We start from the raw sequence: 19,479 nt of genomic DNA, 5'->3' as shown, positions 1-19,479 counted from the left end.
CATTTTTTTATTTTATTACCTTAACCTCGACTTCTTTAGTTAAATTAGTTATTTGTAGTTGTATTTATGTTATGAAATTGATTTGAATAAATTTCAGCCATTAGGAGTTGGGTACTGTGGCAAGAGCGTGGTTTCGAATTTATTTTGAGCTTGTTCGAGGTAAGTGGCTTGCCTAACCTTGTGTGGGGGAACTCCCCTTAGGATTTTGGTATTGTTGTTATATAAATGTCGTGTACGTGAGGTGACGAGTGCGTACACGTGCTAATTGTTGAAAAACCCCATTTTCAATAAGTAAATATCTGTGTTTTCTTGTAATTGAGCAATACTTGTACTTGAAGCCTCTTGTTTAGTTTAGAAAAAGCATGCTTATGTGATCTAATTGTCTTACCTGCTTTAACTGCTTACTTGTATTCTATGCAGCATGTTTAGAGTAGAATTCCTGCTTATTCTCAAATAGAACTGTAGATTCTTTCTTGATACTGTTGTTTGTTTACTTTGGGACTACGGGACGATATCCCAGGAGATCCTCCTGCATGTTTACTTTTGGACTACGGATCGGTATTTTGGGAGATCCCCCTGCTTGTTTACATTTGGGACTATGGGACGGCACCCGGGAGATTCCCTTGTACTGGATATTTACTTTGGGATTACGGATTGGTATTCCGGGAGATTCCCCTGCATATTTATGATTTGGACTATGGAACAATATCCTGGGAGATCCTATGCACATTTACATTTGGGACTACGAGACGATATCTTGGGAGATCCCTAGTTGCTATCTCTATGTACTGAATATATTCTATGTGTGATTTTATCTTTATCGAATGTTAGTAATTTTAAATATAATGTCACACTTCATACTATTTTACCTTGTTCTATATATATATATATATATATATATATATATATATATATATATATATATATATATATATTTATAAGTAGTAGGGCCCTGACCTTCCTCGTCACTACTCGACTAAGGTTAGGCTTGGCACTTACAGGGTACCGCTATGGTGTACTCATGCCCTTTCCTGCACATGTTTTTCGTGTGCAGATCTAGGTTCTTCTGCTCATCCATACCATTATTGAGGCGAGGTGATATTTAGAGACTTCGAGGTTTATTTGTCGTGTCCGCAGACCGAGGAGTCCCTCTCTATTCTCCCTTTGGCTATAGACCTTCTGTAATTACTTTGCTTAGACTTCGGGAGTTAGAACACTGTGTATTTCCTCTAGTTTGTGATTCATGAGATTCTAGGTTTTGGGAGTGTTATTATTGGTCGAGTGTATTATTATTGTATATGCCGAGCAGCATTCTTAATTTTCTCTATTATATTACCCGTGAACTGCTAGTTTCGTATCTTTATTTCCTTTTTCCGCAATTTGTTAGGCTTACCTAGTCATAGAGACTAGGTTCCCTGTCACGACAGTTCACGGAGGGAGAACTTGGGTCGTGACAAGTTGGTATTAGAGCTCTAGGTTCATAGGAGTCATGAATCACAAGCTGGTTTATTAGAGTCTCGCGAATCGGTACGAAGACGTCTGTACTTATCTACAAGAGGCTATGTAACTGTTAGGAAAATTCCACTTCATTTGATTTCCTTGTCGGCGAGATTTTTAATATCGAAATTCTAAACTTCTGTCTTCTATTCTCTAACTAATGGTGAGTATACGTGCTACCGGAGACGACCAGGCACTCACGCCACCTGCTAGATCTGTCAGAGGTCGAGGCTGGGGTAGAGGACGAGGACGCGCACATGGTGCAGCAAGAGCACCTATGTGAGTTTCCATAGAGGAGCCACCAGCAGCTCCAACTAGAGCCCAGGCACCTGATACGCCTACTGTTACTACTACTCCAGCACTTCAGGAGAACCTTGCATGGTTCATGAGCATGTACACCACTCTAGCTCAGGCAGGGTTGATTCCCCTTGTGGAAGCCACATCCCAGGCTGGGGGAGGAGCACAGAATCCCACCGCCCGCACTCCAGAGCAAAGGGTCTAGGTTGATCAGATCCTAGAGGTTATATCGGTGCCACCTGCAGCACCAGTTCAGCCCGAGGACAGGGCAGCAGCTTCAGAGGAGGAGCAACGGAAGCTTAAGAGGTTCAAGAACTACAAGCCTCCTATATTCAGTGGGTTAGAATCAGATGATGCTTTGGGATTTCTGGAGGAGTGCTATCGTATCTTCCGCATTATGGGTATATCAGGATCGAGTGGGGTTTCTTTCATTGCCTTCCAGCTTCGAGGAGCAGCCTATCAGTGGTGGTGTACTTTTGAGTTGGACAGTCCAGCTGAGGCAGCATCCCTTACATGGACCCAGTTTTCAGATATGTTTTTGAGGGAGTATGTTCCTCAGAGCCTCAGGGACGCACGGCGTGCAGAGTTTGAGCATTTGCGCTAGGGTACTATGACTGTTTCAGAGTATGTTATCCATTTCACTAACTTGGCTAGGTATGCACTAGCCTTGGTTTCTATAGTTCGTGAGAGAGTTTGCCAGTTTATTGAGGGGCTTATTCCCAGCATCAGATATAGCATTGCTCGAGAGTTGAAGATTGATATTTCTTATCAGCAGGTGGTGGGAATTGCTAGGAGAGTAGAGGGTATGCATGCTCGGGATAGAGAGGAGAGGGAGGCCAAGAGGTCTCAAGAGTCGGGCCATTATTTTGGTGCTCGTGCCTCAGCTGCAGTTAGTCATGGTAGGGGTTATATGAGTGGCCCCGTTCATTCAGCTCTCCAGCAGCCAATGGCATTCCAGCTCCTCCTAGACCTCAGGAGCCTTATTATGTACCTGCTCTAGTGTGCCTCTAGCACGGGGTGCTTTCAATGGTCAGTCCAGCAGACCTGGCCCGAACCAGTCATTGCTGTCACGCCCTTGCAGAGCTTGTTTTGAGTGTAGCGACACATGCCATATTGTGAGGGATTTCCCCAGACATAGGAGGGGTGCACCTCCACAGAGTTCTCAGTCATAGCGTGCCCCCGCAAAGTTCCCAAGCTAAGATTACAGCACCAATTGCTATCCTACCTGCCTAGCTAGCTAGAGGTAGAGGTCGGGGAGGTAGAGGTCATCCTAGAGGGGGAAGCCATGCCAAATATTATGACCTTCCTGCCCGTACCGAGGTTTTCGCCTCCGATTCTATCATCATAGGTATTTTCCTGGTTTGTCATAGAGATGCATCGGTTTTATTCGATCTAGGCTCCACTTATTCTTATGTGTCCTCTTATTTTGCCCCACATTTGGGCGTATCTTGGGATTCTTTGAGTTCCCCTATTTATGTTTCTACTCTTGTGGGAGATTCTCTTGTTGAAGACCGTGTTTATCGATCATGTTTGGTTGCTCTTACTGATTTTGAGACTAGAGCCAATTTATTATTGCTCACCATGGTAGATTTTGATGTTATCTTGGGCATGGACTGGTTGTTGCCCCATTATGCTATTCTTGATTGTCACGCCAAAACTGTGATGCTGGCTATGCCAGGCGTACCACGAGTGGAGAGGAAGTGTACCTTAGATCACACTCCCAGTAGAGTTATTTCATTCCTTAAGGCTCAGGGAATGGTTGAGAAGGGGTGTGATACATATCTAGCTTATGTGAGATGTCAGTATTGATACCCCTATAGTTGATTCAGTCCCAATAGTATGGGATTTCCCTAAAGTATTTCTAGCTGATCTTCCGGGCATGCCGCCCGATAGAGATATTGACTTTGGTATTGATCTGTCGCGGGGCACTTAGCCCATTTTTGTTCCTCTTTACCGTATGGCTCCTCCCGAGTTGAAGGAGCAGTTACAGGAATTTCTTAATAAGGGTTTTATTCGGCCTAGTGTATCACCTTGGGGTGCTCCTGTCTTGTTTGTGAAAAATGGATGGTTCTATGCGTATGTGCATTGATTATTGTCGGCTGAACAAAGTTACAGTGAAGAACCGGTATCATTTGCCTCATATTGATAATTTGTTTGACTAGTTACAAGCTACACGGGTGTTTTCTAAGATTGACTTGCATTCAGGTTACCATCAGTTGAAGATTTGGGAGCCAAATATCCCTAAGACTACCTTTAGGACTCGGTATGGTCATTACGAGTTCCTTGTTATGTCATTTGGGTTGACCAATGCCCCATCAGCCTTCATGCATTTGATGCACAGTGTGTTCCGGCCATATCTTGACTCATTCATCATTATTTTTATTGATGACATTCTGGTATACTCCCAGAGTCGGGAAGATCATGAACAGCACTTGAGGACAGTGCTTCAGACTTCGAGAGAAAAGAAGTTATATGCAAAGTTCTCGAAATGTGAGTTCTGGTTGGATTATGTGGCATTCTTAGGTCACGTGGTATCGAGTGAGGGGATAAAGGTGGATCCGAAGAAAGTGGAAGCAGTGCAGAGTTGGCCCAGACCATCCTTAGCCACAAAGATCCATAGTTTTCTTGGTTTGGCGGGTTATTACCGTCGATTTGTTGGGGGGTTTTCATCTATTGCAGTACCTATGACTAGGCTGGCCCAGAAGGGTGCTCCATTCCAGTGGACGGAAGAGTATGAGGAGAGCTTCCAGAAGCTCAAGACAACTTTGACTACAGCCCTAGTACTGATATTGCCTACGGGTTCGGGGTTTTATACTATCTATTGTGATGCCTCGAGGATTGTCCTTTGAGCGATATTAATGTAGGACGGTAGAGTGATTCCCTATGCATCTAAACAGTTAAAGGTACATGAGAAGAATTATCATGTCCATGATCTCGAGTTAGCTGCTATTGTTCACGCCTTGAAGATCTGGCATCATTATTTGTACGATGTTCCTTGTGAGATTTATACTGATCACCAGAGTTTGTAGCAGCTGTTCAAGAAGAAGGACCTTAATTTACGCCAGAGGAGGTGGTTAGAGCTGCTGAAGGACTATGATATCACTATCTTGTATCACCCAGGCAAGGCCAATGTAGTGGTCGATGCTTTGAGTCACCGGGTAGAAAGTTTGGAGAGTTTGGCTTATCTACCAGTAGCGGAGAGGCCCATGATGATGGATGTTCAGGCCTTATCCAACCAGTTAATAAGATTGGATCTTTCAGAGCCTAGTTGGATTCTAGCTTGTGTGATTTCTCGATCTTCCTTGTTCGATCGTATCCGAGAGCGTCAGTATGATGACCCTCATTTGCTTGTCCTCAAGGGCAAGGTTTTGCATGATGATGCCAGAGATGTGACCATTGGTGATGACGGGATATTGAGGATGCAGGGTCGGGTATGTGTACCCAATGTTGATGGACTTTGGGAGTTGATTCTAGAGGAGGCCCACAGTTTACGGTATTCCATCCACCCGGGTGCCGCGAAGATGTACCAGAATTTGAGACAGCACTATTGGTGGAGGCGGATGAAGAAAAACATAGTTGGGTTTGTAGTTCGGTGCCTCAATTGTTAGTAGGTAAAGTATAAGCACCAGAGACCTGGTGGTTTGCTTCAGCAGATAGAGATTTCGGAGTGGAAGTGGGAGCAGATCACCATGGACTTCGTAGTTCGACTCTCATGGACTTTGAGGAAGTTCGATGACATTTGGGTTATTGTGGATCGGCTAACCATGTTCGTGCACTTCATTCCTGTGTGTACTACCTATTCTTCGGAGCGGTTGGTGGAGATTTATATCCGGGAGATTTTTCGTCTGTACGGTATTCCAGTTACCATCATTTCAGACAGAGGTACTTAGTTCACATCATGGTTCTAGAGGGCCGTACAGCATGAGTTGGGTATTGGGTGGAGTTGAGCATAGCATTTCATCCCCAGATAGACGGACAATGTGAGCACACTATTCAGATTCTTGAAGATATGCTCCATGCGTGTGTGGTGGAATTTGGAGGTTCTTGGGATCAGTTCTTTCTACTGGCGGAGTTTGCCTACAATAACAATTATCAGTCCAGCATTCAGATGGCACCGTATGAGGCTTTGTATGGTAGGCAGTGTAGATCCCTGGTGGGTTGGTTTGAGCCAGGTGAGGCTAGATTACTGGGCATAGACTTGGTTTAGGATGCCTTAGAGAAGGTTAAGGTGATTCAGGATAGACTCTGTACAGCCCAGTCCAGACAGAAAAGTTATGCGGACCGGAAGGTTCATGATGTTTCCTATATGGTTGATGAGCGGGTCTTGCTTCGGGTTTCGCCTATAAAGGGGGTTATGAGATTTAGGAAGAAGGGGAAATTGAGTCTAAGGTTTATTGGTCCTTTTGAGGTATTGAGACGTGTTGGGGAGGTTGCTTATGAGCTTGCCTTACCTCCCATCTTGGCAGAGGTTCATCCAGTATTTTATGTTTCGATGCTCCGGAAGTATCACGGTGATCCGTCACACTTGTTGGATTTCAGTTCCGTCCACTTAGACAAGGATCTATCTTATGTTGAGGAGATAGTGGCGATATTGGACTAGTAGGTTCGAAAGCTGAGCTCAAAGAACATCGCATCAGTGAAGGTTTAGTGGCGGGGTCAGCCGGTCGAGGAGGCGACTTAGGAGACCGAGCAGGATATGCACACTCGTTACCCTTATCTTTTCACCACTTCAGGTATGTCTCTATGCTCGTTCGAGGATGAACAAATGTTATAAGAGAGGGAGGATGTAACGACCTACCCGGTCGTTTTAAGAATTAACACCCCGATCCTCTATTAACTACTTTCCCCGTGTTTGTTTCTACTATTGTGAGTTGCTGGGAGGATTCATTTTGAGTTTCGGAGTATTTTGGGACACTTAGTTCCCAAATGAGAGTTTAAGCTTTAGAATTTGGATCGTAGTCAGAGTAGTGTAAAGACAGCCTCGGAATGGAATTCCGTCAATTTCGTTAGTTCCGTTGGGTGATTTCGAGCTTAGGGGCGTGTTCGGATTGTGTTTTGAGGGCCATAGCTTATTTAGGCTTGAAATGTCGAAAGTTGAATTTTTGAAGTTTCCGGATCGATAGTGAAATTTTGATATCGGGGTCGGAATCCGATTCCAAAAGTTGAAATAGCTTCGTAGTGTTGAATGTGGCTTGTGTGCAAAATTTGGGGTCAATCGGACTTGGTTTGGTTGGTTTCGGCATCGATTGTAGGATTCTTGAAATTTCAAGTTATTTAGGCTTGTATTGGAGGGTGATTCGTGGTTTTAGCGTTCTTTGATGTGATTTGATAGTTGGACTAAGTTCGTATGATATTTTAAGATTGGTTGGCATGTTTGGTTAAGGTCCTGGGGGCCTCGGGTGAGTTTTGGATGCTTAACGGAAGTTGAACTGGACTTAGGCTATTTTCTGAAGGTGATGCTTCTGGTATTTTCGCACGTGCGGTAAGGAGCCCGCAGATGCGAGGAAGTAGGCCGCAGGTGCGATTTGGGCACTGATGGCCAGTGACCGCAGATGCAGTTATAAGGCCGCAAAAATGGACCACATCTGTGGAGAAAGGAGTGCAGGTGCGGTATATGCCCGTTTAATGAAATCTCGCATGTGCGAGTCCCCAGTAGCAGAAGCAGGACCGCAGGTGCGGTCCAATGACCGCAGATGCAGAAATCGCTGGGCAGAAATATGAAATTTTGAGGTTTTGAAGCTCATAACACCAAATTTGATTTTGGCTCGAGAGAAGGTGTTTTTGGGAGGATTTTGAAGAGGAAATCAGTGGGTAACAAATTCTTATCCATTTCTAGTTGTATTCCATTAATCTAATCTTAGTTTTGTAATTTAATTTCGGATTTGGGGTGAAAAATTAGGAGAATTGAGGAAAACTTCCCCAACTTAAAATCTGAGTTTCGAGGGAGATTTTGGCGTTGGATTTTGATAATTTTTGTTCGAGTGTGCTCGTGAGTGAATGGGTGTTCATAATCCGTAACTTTTACCCGATTCCGAGACGCGCGCCTGGAGAGGACTTTGGGGCATTTTTTTTTATTTTATTACCTTAGCCTCGATTTGTTTAGCAAAATTAGTTGTTTGTAGTTGTATTTACGTTATGAAATTGATTTGAATAGATTTGGGCCACCCGAAGTTGGATGCTTGTGGCAAGAGCGTGGTTTCGGATTGATTTTGAGCTTGTTCGAGGTAAGTGGCTTGCCTAACCTTGTGTGGAGGAACTCCCCTTAGGATTTTGGTATTGTTGTTATATGAGTGTCGTGTACGTGAGGTGACAAGTGCGTACACGTGCTAATTGTTGAAAAACCTCGTTTTCATTAAGTAAATATCTATGTTTTCTTGTAATTGAGCAATACTTGTACTTAAAGCCTCTTGTTTAGTTTAGGAAAAGCATGCTTATGTGATCTAATTGTCTTATCTACTTTAACTGCTTACTTGTATTATGTGCAGCATGTTTAGAGTAGAATTCCTACTTATTCTCGAATAGAACTGTAGATTCTCTCTTGATACTTTTGTGTGTTTACTTTGGGACTATGGGAAGATATCCCGGGAGATCCCCCTGCATGTTTACTTTAGGACTACTGATCGGTATTCCAGGGATCCCCCTGCACGTTTACATTTGGGACTACGGGGCGGTACCCGGAGATTCTCCTGTACTGGATATTTACTTTGGGACTACGGATTGGTATTCCGGGAGATTCCCCTGCATATTTATGATTTGGACTACGGGACAATATCCCCAGAGATCCTCTGCACATTTACGTTCGGGACTACGGGACGATATCCTGGGAGATCCACTATTGCTATCTCTGTGTACTTAATATATTCTGTCTGTGATTTTACTATTTATCGACTGCTAGTAATTTTAATTATACTATCACACTTCATATTGTTTTACCTTGTTTTATATATATAACCAGTAGAGCCCTGACTTTCCTCGTCACAACTCGATCGAGGTTAGGCTTGGCACTTACTGGGTACCGCTGTGGTGTACCCATGCCCTTTTTTGCACATCTTTTTCGTATGTAGATCCAGGTTCTTCTGTTCAGCCATACCATCAATGAGGCGAGGCGACTTTTAGAGACTTCAATGTATATCTGTCACGTCCGCAGACCGAGGAGTCCCTCGCTATTCTCCATTTAGTTATAGACCTTCTGTAATTACTTTTGTTAGACTTTGGGAGTTCGAACACTGTGTATCTCCTCTAGTTTGTGATTCATGAGATTCCGGGTTTTGGGAGTGTTATTAATAGTCGAGGGTGTTATTATTGTATATGTCGAGCAGCATTCTAAATTTTCTCTATTATATTACATGTGACTTGCTAGTTTTGTATCTTTATTTCCTTTTTCCGCAATTTGTTAGGCTTACCTAGTCGTAGAGACTAGGTGTCGTCACGACAGTTCACGGAGGAAAACATTGGGTCGTGACAGTGACATCCCGATATCGGGAGTTTCTACGTTATGTTTTGGGTTTCTACCTTGTTTATGAGAATCTTTGTTATTTTAAAACTACTTTGGTGCATTTTCTGTTAAATGTTGGGAATATCTTAGAAATGTCGGCTTGCCTATTACCACGATAGGCGCCATCACGACAGGTTAGGTTTTGGGTCGTGACATGTTTATGGGTATATAAACACCTCTTATATACTATTGTACACTTTTATACACCTTTATACAAGAGTCTGTAGACGAATTTCTTCCACGATTTTCAGTTACAATTCTTGTTCAAACCCAGTTCAAATCTCCATTAAATGACTTCAAATTTTATATACAACGTCCTTATACTATTCTAACAAGTCTAAAGACACTCACTTTAAAATTCTCGCAAAATCAAATTCGAAATATAAACTCACTTATTTAAGTTTGCTCAACAATTGTGGACCAATCCAATCTTCATTAAATGACTTTAAATTTTGTATACAACCTCCTTATACTATTTTTAAACAACATTCACTCAAAATTTCTCATAAAACCATATTTGAAATTTTAAGTCACTTATACAAGCATGTTCAACAATGGTGAATTATCATAAAAATCTAATTTCACCACCCAAATAGATTTGGCTTATTGAAGTAATGTTTGAGTCACAATTACTTATTCGAAAATTAGATTTTAAGGTTGAGCATTTTTTTAAAAAAAATTGAATAGTAATTTCGAGAACCTATTTGGAGTTGGATGTGGAATCTTAGTCTATTGTTTTTGGGCTACAGTTTTGCAATGTTAAATATATGCCACTTAGTTGCAATATATGTATTAGTTGTATTTATGTATAATTCCCCCAAAAATACACTTAATGATTAATATCTGAATAATTAAGATTCACAATTCAAAAACAAACACACTTAATTAATATCTGAGGTTTGAATAATTAAGATTCAGACTTCCATAAATGCAAACAAACGAGGCCTAAGAGTCGCCCTGATCCGTCCCGTTGCCATTACCCACAAACTAATACCATTTTGCCCCGAGAGCTCCCCACCTTCTTCTTTGTGACATCATAAAATAGGCTGAAATTTGAAATATTTACGTTGACACTGAAACAAAACTTAAGAGACAATCAAGACTTCCTATCAAACAAATATTAATAGTTACATGCCATACCTAGCTTGGAAAACAAAATACAAGAAAATTCCTGTTCCTCAAAATTCTCAAGAAAGTAATCAAATTTCCCACACTCAATCCACCTAATAAGCCTTAGCAAGAATTAAAAGACATGAACATTTTTTGTCTTTGAGACAGCATGACTTCTACTTCTAGGAAACTTCAAATCATTCTTCACCAACATCATATTAACATCTTCTTGATCTCCTAAAACATAAGGTTTATCTTCATCAATTCTTCCCATTCCAACACTAACACTCCTCGGCACTTTTCTTGAAGGCATTTGTTGTTGCAATTGTTGTCTTATTTGTTGTTGTATGAGTAAATTCAGTTCGAAATTCTCTCCCATGCTCCTAGCTGATGCTGCTCTAACAAGATCTCTAAAATCTTCACTATCATTTGACCTTGACGATGTAACACTATAACTCTTTGGTAAACTCCTAGGATTTACTACAGCATAATTATTCATGCTTCCCACGTAACAATCTCTTGCTTTTATTAACGCTTTCCATGGTAATGCAATAATTCGCATGATTCTGTTCTGGCTGTGACTCCCTTTGCTCTTCATATTTGACTCTTTTTTTCTTCTTGTTTTTGGTTTTTGTGTGTTATGAGAATTAAGATAGAGCTAGCGTATAACTAGAAATTTATAAAGATATGAGAGAAATGTTGAAGATTTTTCGAGATGAATGGTTGTGAAGAGAAATTCTAGAAAACCAATTTGGAAAAGTAGGAGAATGAATGTTGAATGATCTTCTTTCTGTTTATTGGATTTGATGGTTTTTGTAGGAAAAGTATGAATTTGACAAGGGAGTGTGGACTTTTTCTCTAGCCCACCGGATAAGAATATAAGTATTATATTTGATTGGAATTAATTAAATGGATAAGAATTGACGCGTCAATAGTAAGTTTGGCAACATTTTGTTGACAGCTGATATTTTTCTCAATTTTAATTTTTAGGTTTTGAATTATTCTTCTTGTCCAATTAAGTCTGCCTGATGATTCAGCGTTCCCATCAATTTGATCTCAAATTGGTCTTTATTTTCAAATGTTTACACTGATAATTATGGAACACACCTTTTGGTTCAGATAATTGAATTGTTTGGTGACTATAATTAGTCCATTAGGTAATGAAGAAGATAACTTTATAACTTGTAACTTGAAGTTTTTAGAAGAGGAGCTTTGGAGCAACGGTAAAGTTATTTTCGTGTGACTTATAGGTCAGGGGTTCAAGCCGTGAAAATAGTCACTAATACTTGTATTAGAATAGCTAGGTTGTGTATATCACACATCTAAGGATACGTCTATTTTCCGGGCCCTGTGTGAATTCGGAATATTTTGTGCATCGAATTGCTAGGCCTAAAGTTACCACTTGTATTAAGAATTAGGTATGCGTACACATTTACCCTTTCCAGGCTCCATTATGTGATATTACATTGGGTACGTTGTTATTGTTGTCATTTCTTTCATACCTTTCATATACTTTGTCAACAAAAAAAAAATCTTTAAATGCGCCTACACCCCTAGTACTCCCAGAGGATAATGTTTACACCATAATCAGAAGTCACATACTCGCATTAAGAAAATTACTGCTAATTGAATTCTCTACTCTAGCAAGGAAGAAAAAGAAATGTGCAATTTATTTCTGTAATTCCTTCCTAAAACACAAATACCGTGGTCCGTGGCTGCCAAAAGGACAAATTAGCGCCTACGAAAGTTCCAATATAAAAACGACGGGCGCCCATCAAATCTGCCATGTTTTATATTTTACCCACAAAAACTAAATTAATTATCCTTATTTACCCATTAATTTTTTTACGCACCGAACTAATTATCTTTCCTATCCAGTACAATTTTTGTGGGTAACTGTTTCTTCTTTTTTTTCTCATTTTCTTTTATATTTCTCTGTTTTTCTTTTCTTTTCTTTTCTTTCTTTTCTTCTTTTTTTTTTTGTATTCATATATATTTTTTCCAAAATCATATTATTTTTATGTTCTTTATTTACCATAATCTAGTTTTATACACAATTTGGCTCGTTCTTTTCATTTTTTTATTTTTATTTTTCCGTCCTTTTGTTTAATTTTTCTAATTTCATTGAAAAAAAATTTAAAGTTTCTTTTTTCCCCATATTACTGTTTTATGTCTTCCGACAACTACTTCTTATATAATGAATAATATTTTCATGGGACAAAAGTAGGTTGTTGAACACCCTTCACTTCCAACCAATAAATTGTGAGTTCGAGTCACCTCAAGAGCAAAGTGAGGAGCTCTTGGAGGGAGGGAATAAAAAAGAAACGAATATTATTTTCATGGAACTCCATCAAAAATTTATTTATTTGCAAGGACCTAGTTGGAAAAATTTAAAAAGTAATAAAAAATAAATTATTTATTACGATATAATGTTATATTATATTGTATACTATAACATTATAATGTTATTATAACGATGGTTGTAGCTTTGCACAATAACACCTAAATCATTCAACAAATCGCAGTCAAAGTAGATAATATTATGGTATATTGTATACTATTACAGTATATTGCATATTACAGTATATCATAACAGTATACTATAATAGTAAATTGTTGCAGTATAACTATATACTCCTATAGTATATTGTATATCGTAGTAGTATACTATCAGGTAACTGTGTTCTTCGATTATTACAATATACCATTGCAGTATATTGTAAACTATAATAGTATACTGTTGCAGTATAGCTATATACTCCTACAATATATTGTATACCGTTGCGGTATATTATTGGGTAGATGTGTTCTTCTTCGATTTTCAACTGAAAATTTCGGTCTCAATCACTTCAAATCAGCTCCAAATGTTATCAAATTTTAGTATGAAGTTCCAGAAGGTACTATAAGCAATATTTAACATATTCAAATGTTACTAATAATACCTTCTGGAAGTTCATACTGAAATTTGATCACATTTGGAGTTGATTTGAGGTGATTGACATTGAATCTTTCAGTTGAAAATCGAAGAAGAACACAGTTACCGAATAGTATACTGCTACGGTATAAATATGTTGTAGGAGTATATAGCTATATTGTGACAATATACTATTATAATATACAATATACTGCAACGGTATACTATAATACTCGAACAAGAACACAATTATCTAACAATAGACCATTACGATATATTATATACTATAGGAGTATATAACTATACTACATCAGTATACTATTATAGTATATAATATATTGTAACGGTATATGGTAATAATGTGCAGTATACTGCAATAGTATATAATATACCATAATAGTATACTATTTTAATGTAATAGTATAATGTTAAATGAAGAACATAAGATATCATTTTCTTATATTGTATGCTATTTTGGTATACAATATATAATTCAATAGTATTTAGTTTATGCAATAATATATTATTATCATATAAAATATAATATTATAATTGGGTCATTTTTAAATTTTTTAAAATTTTTAACTGGATTCTTTTTAAATATTTTAACAAAGTTCTCACGCTTTTTATAGTTTTTTTTCATAAAAGAGGTGTTAGATGGAATTCCATGGAGATGTTATCTACAGTATTAGAAGTAGATGTACAAATAGATATAAAGTAATAATATGCCTATTTGTAAATTTGTATACTAATGTGCAACATATTTTACAATAATATTAGACACTAATATGTGAACGAGTCATCTATAATACTTTGTCAGTATATGATATTATACCATGTTGGTATCATAGAGGATTTAGTGTGTTTTTATAAGGAATGAACCAGACCTCTATAATACCGTATTAGCATATGATATATACCATATGAGTATCATAGATGACTGATGGTCTTTTTTTTTAAAGAATTCGACATGTTCTATATTTATCCTATCAGTATATAATATATACCATATGGATATCATAATATACTGCAACAATATACTTCAACTACCACTAATATTATTTTTGGTATACTATACGCTAGAATAAGTTATTTTTTATTAATTAAAATATAAAAAATAAAAATAAAAATAAAAAAATATAATATATCAGTTATTTTTTTAATATAGTGAATAAAGAAAGAGAGAAAAATATTTGTAAAAAACAAAAATAAAGAAGAAAAAAAGGTGTGCAAAATTAGTGTAACGACCCGGCCGGTCGTTTCATGAGTCTGTCCCCCCCCCCCAGTTCTGCTTCTTTATGTGTTGTTCAGCTGTATTTCATCATATCTTATTGGTTAGTTCGGGTTTGGAGTGGTCTTGGAGTGGAATGAGATACTTAGTCTCTTATTTAATTAGAAGCTTAAGTTGGAAAAGTCAACCGGATGCTGACATATGTGTGAAAGATCTCGGATGTAAATTCTGACAGTTCGGGTAGCTCCATTAGGTAATTTTGGATTAAGAAGCGTGTTTGGAATGTAAATTGGAGGTCCGTGGTAGAATTAAGCTTGAATTGGCGAAATTGAAAATTAGGCATTTTTCGGTCGGTAGTGAAAATTTTGATATCGGGGTCAGAATAGAATTCATGAAATTGGAGTAGGTTCGTAGTGTCATTTGTGACGTGTGTACAAAATTTCATGTCATTCGAACAAGGTTTAATACGTTTCAACATCGTTTGCGGAATTCGGAGGTTTGTAAGTTCTTAGACTTGAATGCAAGTGTGATATGGTGTTTTGATGTTATTTTGAGTGTTCCGAAGGTTTAGATAAGTTTTAATGGTGATATGTGACTTGTTGGCATGTTTAGTTGAGGTCCCCGAGGGCCTCGGGTTGATTTCGGGAGGTTGACGGATCAAGGATGGGATTTGAGGAAGTGCTAAAGATTTCCTTCAGCTATCATAACCGCACCTGCGGAGTGGGGACTGCAGGTGTGAGGTTCGCAGAAGCAGGAGAGCAGTCGCAAAAGCGGCCAAGGCCATTCATTGAGGTAAGTTATTGAGCTTAATACTTATGATTGTGATAATTTTCAGTTGATTAAGCCTGAGATTGAAAGAAATTAGGGATGAAATTGAGGGGTTAGGGCTTGAAAATTGGAGAGTTTAATTTGAGGACTTGAGGGACCATTTGAGATCGGATTTTGATAGTTTTGGTTTGTATAGACTCGTAAGTGAAAGGAGTTTCTAGTTTTGTGATTTTTATCGGATTCTAAGATGTGGGCCTAGGGGCCGGGTTTGGGTGAACTTCGAGATTTTGGTATAAATTGATAGTTTTTCATTTGGAATTGATCCCTTGGCCTATATAGATCATATTGTATTGCTTTTTGTTAGATTCGGGATGTTTGGAGGCCGATTCCAGAGGCAAGGGCATCGCGGAGTAGGGATTTGACCGGTTCGAGGTAAGTAATGATTGTAAATTTTGTCCTGAGGTGGCGCACATACTAGATGACAAGTGTGTGGGCGTACACCGTTGGGGATTATGACTTGGTCCGCCCCGTAGAAACTATTAAGTTGCATATTTGACTGGAAACTATATGATATTTATGTGTTTTAGAAAGAATTTCTATGATTTGGATTGAATACCATATTTGGGCCTCGTGCCAAGCTGTTTAAACCCTTAGGGGCCGTTTTCTTATTATTTCCTCACTATTTCGACTTAAGATATGTACTCAGTCATACTATATTTTACTGATTTCATAACTCAGTATTTAATACTCCGTTTTGATGTATAAAGTGATATTTTGGGCTGAGCACTCTGTTTTACTAATAGCTCGAGTGGCTTGAGAGGTTTCTGATTGAGTGAAGCCGAGGGCTTGTGTTGTGAGGATATTATGGGATCGGGATGCGCGTCGTAGCATGTTGTTACTGATTTGTGATTATGAGAGGCCGAGGGCCTGATTGATGATGCCACGAGGTGGCTTGTTATAGCGCTTGGGTTGTATGAGCCCCTCCGAAGTCTGTACCACCCTAGTGAGTGCGAGTACCTTGAGTGAGTGATATGATGTTGCCTGAGGGGCTATTCTTGATTCATGTTGTGCCCGAGGGGCTGATTACGATTGATTGTGAGGTTGTCAGAGGGGCTGATTCTGAGTGATGTTATGCCCGAGGGCGGTTTATGATACATGTTTTGCCCGAGGGACTATTTATGATTTTCATCACTTTTACTCTAAATCTCATTGAACCTCTGTTGAAACTGTTGAAAAACATCTTCAAATTAATTTTTACCGAAATTGGATTTTAAACGAGATGATTTAACTTGTATACTGATTTAAAAGCATGTTGTACTTACTGAGATTTCGTGACATGGATTTATGTGTTTCTTACTGCTCAATCTTTATTTACCTTTATCACTTACTGAGTTGGCGTACTCACATTACTCCATGCACCTTGTGTGCAGATCGAGGGGTTGCTGGACGAGACAGTGAGCGCTGATCTTTCATTCGTTGCGGATATCTCGGAGTTGGCAATCGCAGCCTTGCTCTTCTCCCTCCTATCTTCCTTTAGACTATATTAGTGTTTTCTAAACTGTAATAGTCTTAGTTGTTATCGGATAATCCTTAGTAGATGTTTGTGACTTGTGACACTCCGATGTCTGGCTTTTGTTTCTTCCGCACTTTGTTATTTAGACTTATGCTATGAAGTTTTATTAATTAATTGTTGAAAAACATCTTTATTATGAAATATCGAATTATTTTGGGATTATGTCGGCTGGCCTAGTTCCATAATAGGCGCCATCACGACCGGGTGGGTTTTGGGGTCGTGACAAATTGGTATCAAAGCCTAGATTACATATGTCTCATGGGTCATGAGCGTTTAGTAGAGTCTTGCGGATCGGTACAGAGACGTTTGTACTTATCTTTGAGAGGCTACAAAACTTTTAGGAAAACTTCACATTCTTGAATTCTTGCCGTGTGAATCTGTTGATTTTGCTAACTAAACTTATGTTATTCTATTCTCTCACAGATGGTGAGGACACGTGCTACTGGTCAGGACAAATGACCACCAGTACCACTAGTTGGGACCACTAGAGACCGAGGTCATGGTCGAGGTCATGGTAGGGGCAAGGGTATAGCCCGCGCAGCAACTAAGGCAGCACCTGCAGATCCACCAACCGCCCTAGTTCATGATCATGTCCCAGTTATAGATGCTCTAGCAGGACCAGCTCAGGCACCAGCTATGCCTATTATTATCCCAGACCTTCAGAAGGCCCTAGCTACGATTCTATCAGTGTGCACTGGCCTGGCTCAGGCGGCCTCAATTACTATGGCCGCAGCTACTTCTCAAGCCGGGAGAGGCACTCAGACTCCCGCTATTCAAACACCTGAGCAGGTTGTTCAGGGACTTCTAACACCGGGGGAAGCTCCAACCCAGCCGGTTGCAGCTGCTTAGGACTATGTAAATCTTGTTATGCCAGGGGACAAGCAATGCAGATTGGAGAGGTTTGGGAGACCCCAGCCTCTGTCATTTAGTGGTGTTGAGGGTGAGGATGCATAGGTTTTCTTGGATAAGTGATAGAGGATGCTTCGGACCGCAGGTATTCTGGAGACCAGTGGTGTCACATTCACTACTTTACAGTTCTATGGGGCTGCACTTAGTTGGTGGGAGGCTTACAAGAGGCGTAGGTCGGTTGGTGCAGCCCTCCTTACTTGGCCGCAGTTCTCCGTTCTCTTTCTGGAGAAGTTTGTACCTGAGTCTCGCCGAGAGGAGTTGCACAGGTAATTCGAGCAGCTTCGTCAGGGTGATATGTCTGTTTTATAGTGTGAGATGCAATTCTTCGAGTTGGCTTGTCATGCGGTCTGGTTGGTTCCCACAGACCGAGAGAGGATCAGGAGGTTTATACATGGCCTCGGTTTTCAGCTTTGGTTGCTTATGACCAGAGAGAGGGTGTCTGGTGCCACTTTTAATGAGGTTGTCGACATTACTCGATAGATTGAAATGGTTTGTGGTCAGGAGAGGGTTAAGAGGGAGGCTAAGAGGCCTCGTGGCCAGGGTAGATTCAGTGGTGCTCCTCATGAGGGTCAGTTTCAGCACGGCAGAGGCCATCCATTCAGACATGCTCAGTCAGCTCGCCCAATTCATTGTGGAGCATCATCGGGCCATGGTTCTCACAGATCTCATCAGGGTCATTCATCACTTAGCTCCTTTCTAGCCCAGAGTTTGTCCTGTGCTCCATCAGTTCAGGGCTCATCCATGCCAGGTTCTTCTACTAGTCATTCCAGTGCTAGGGGTTTCCTTCAGTCCCCGTCTCCACTAGGGGGTTATTATGAGTATGGAGAATTGGGGCACATATGGAGGTAGTGTCCTCATCTTCATGGGGGTCCACCTTAGTAGAGAAGTCAGCCATCGACTTCAACACCAGTTACTTTACCACCCACCCAGTCAGCTAGGTGTGGTGGACTATCAGCTAGGGGTCTCCCCAGAGGGGGAGGTCGATCAGGTGGTGGTCAGGCCCATTTCTATGCACTCCTATCCAAACTAGATGTTATTTCTTCAAATGTCTGGATCACAAGTATTGTCTTAGTTTGCCAAAGAGATGCCTCTGTATTATTTGATCCTGGTTTCACTTTTTCATATGTGTCATCATATTTTGCTCGTTATTTGGATACACCCCGTGAGTCTCTTATTTTATCTATTTGTGTATCTACTCCGATAAGCGATACTATTATTATGAATTGCATATATCGGTCAGGTGTGGTGACTGTTGGGGGTTTGGAGACCCGAGTGGACCTTCTGTTGCTTTGTATGGTTGATTTTGATGTGATATTGGGCATGGATTGGTTGTATCCATTGCTATTTTGGACTGTCATGCTAAGACAGTGACGTTAGCTATGCCGGGGGTGCCACGGATTGAGTGGCGAGGTTTGACGGATTATGTTCCCAGTAGAGTGATTTCATTTTGAAGGCCAAGCAGATGGTTGAGAAGGTTTGTCTTTCTTATTTGGCCTTCGTGAGGGATGTCAGTGCAGATACTCTACCATTGATTCAGTTACGATGGTGAAGGATTTTTCGGATGTGTTTCTTGCAGACCTGCCGGTATGCCACCAGATAGGGATATTGACTTTGCTATTGAATTGGTACCAGACACTCAGCCCATTTCTATTCCACCGTATCATATGGCACCAGCAGAGTTAAAG

The 19,479-nt window shown here is 40.0% G+C and overlaps 1 protein-coding gene across 1 annotated transcript; it reads right to left on the bottom strand.

The window, feature by feature from the left end:
* Window positions 1-10,532: 10,532 nt before the first annotated feature.
* On the bottom strand, window positions 10,533-10,997 carry LOC104227552 (uncharacterized). The gene has a single exon (XM_009779815.2). It carries the CDS (start codon window positions 10,995-10,997, stop codon window positions 10,533-10,535), a length of 465 nt encoding a protein of 154 aa, XP_009778117.1.
* Window positions 10,998-19,479: the final 8,482 nt, after the last annotated feature.

This window comes from Nicotiana sylvestris, chromosome 4 (genome assembly GCF_000393655.2).
Source record: "Nicotiana sylvestris chromosome 4, ASM39365v2, whole genome shotgun sequence".
Lineage (NCBI taxonomy): Eukaryota > Viridiplantae > Streptophyta > Magnoliopsida > Solanales > Solanaceae > Nicotiana > Nicotiana sylvestris.
Note: the sequence above shows the minus strand (reverse complement) of the source record. Positions and strands in the feature narration are given on the sequence as shown.

Coding starts and splice junctions, on each gene's coding strand:
- LOC104227552 (XM_009779815.2), bottom strand. CDS start 10,997: ATGAAGAGCAAAGGGAGTCACAGCCAGAACAGAATCATGCGAATTATT.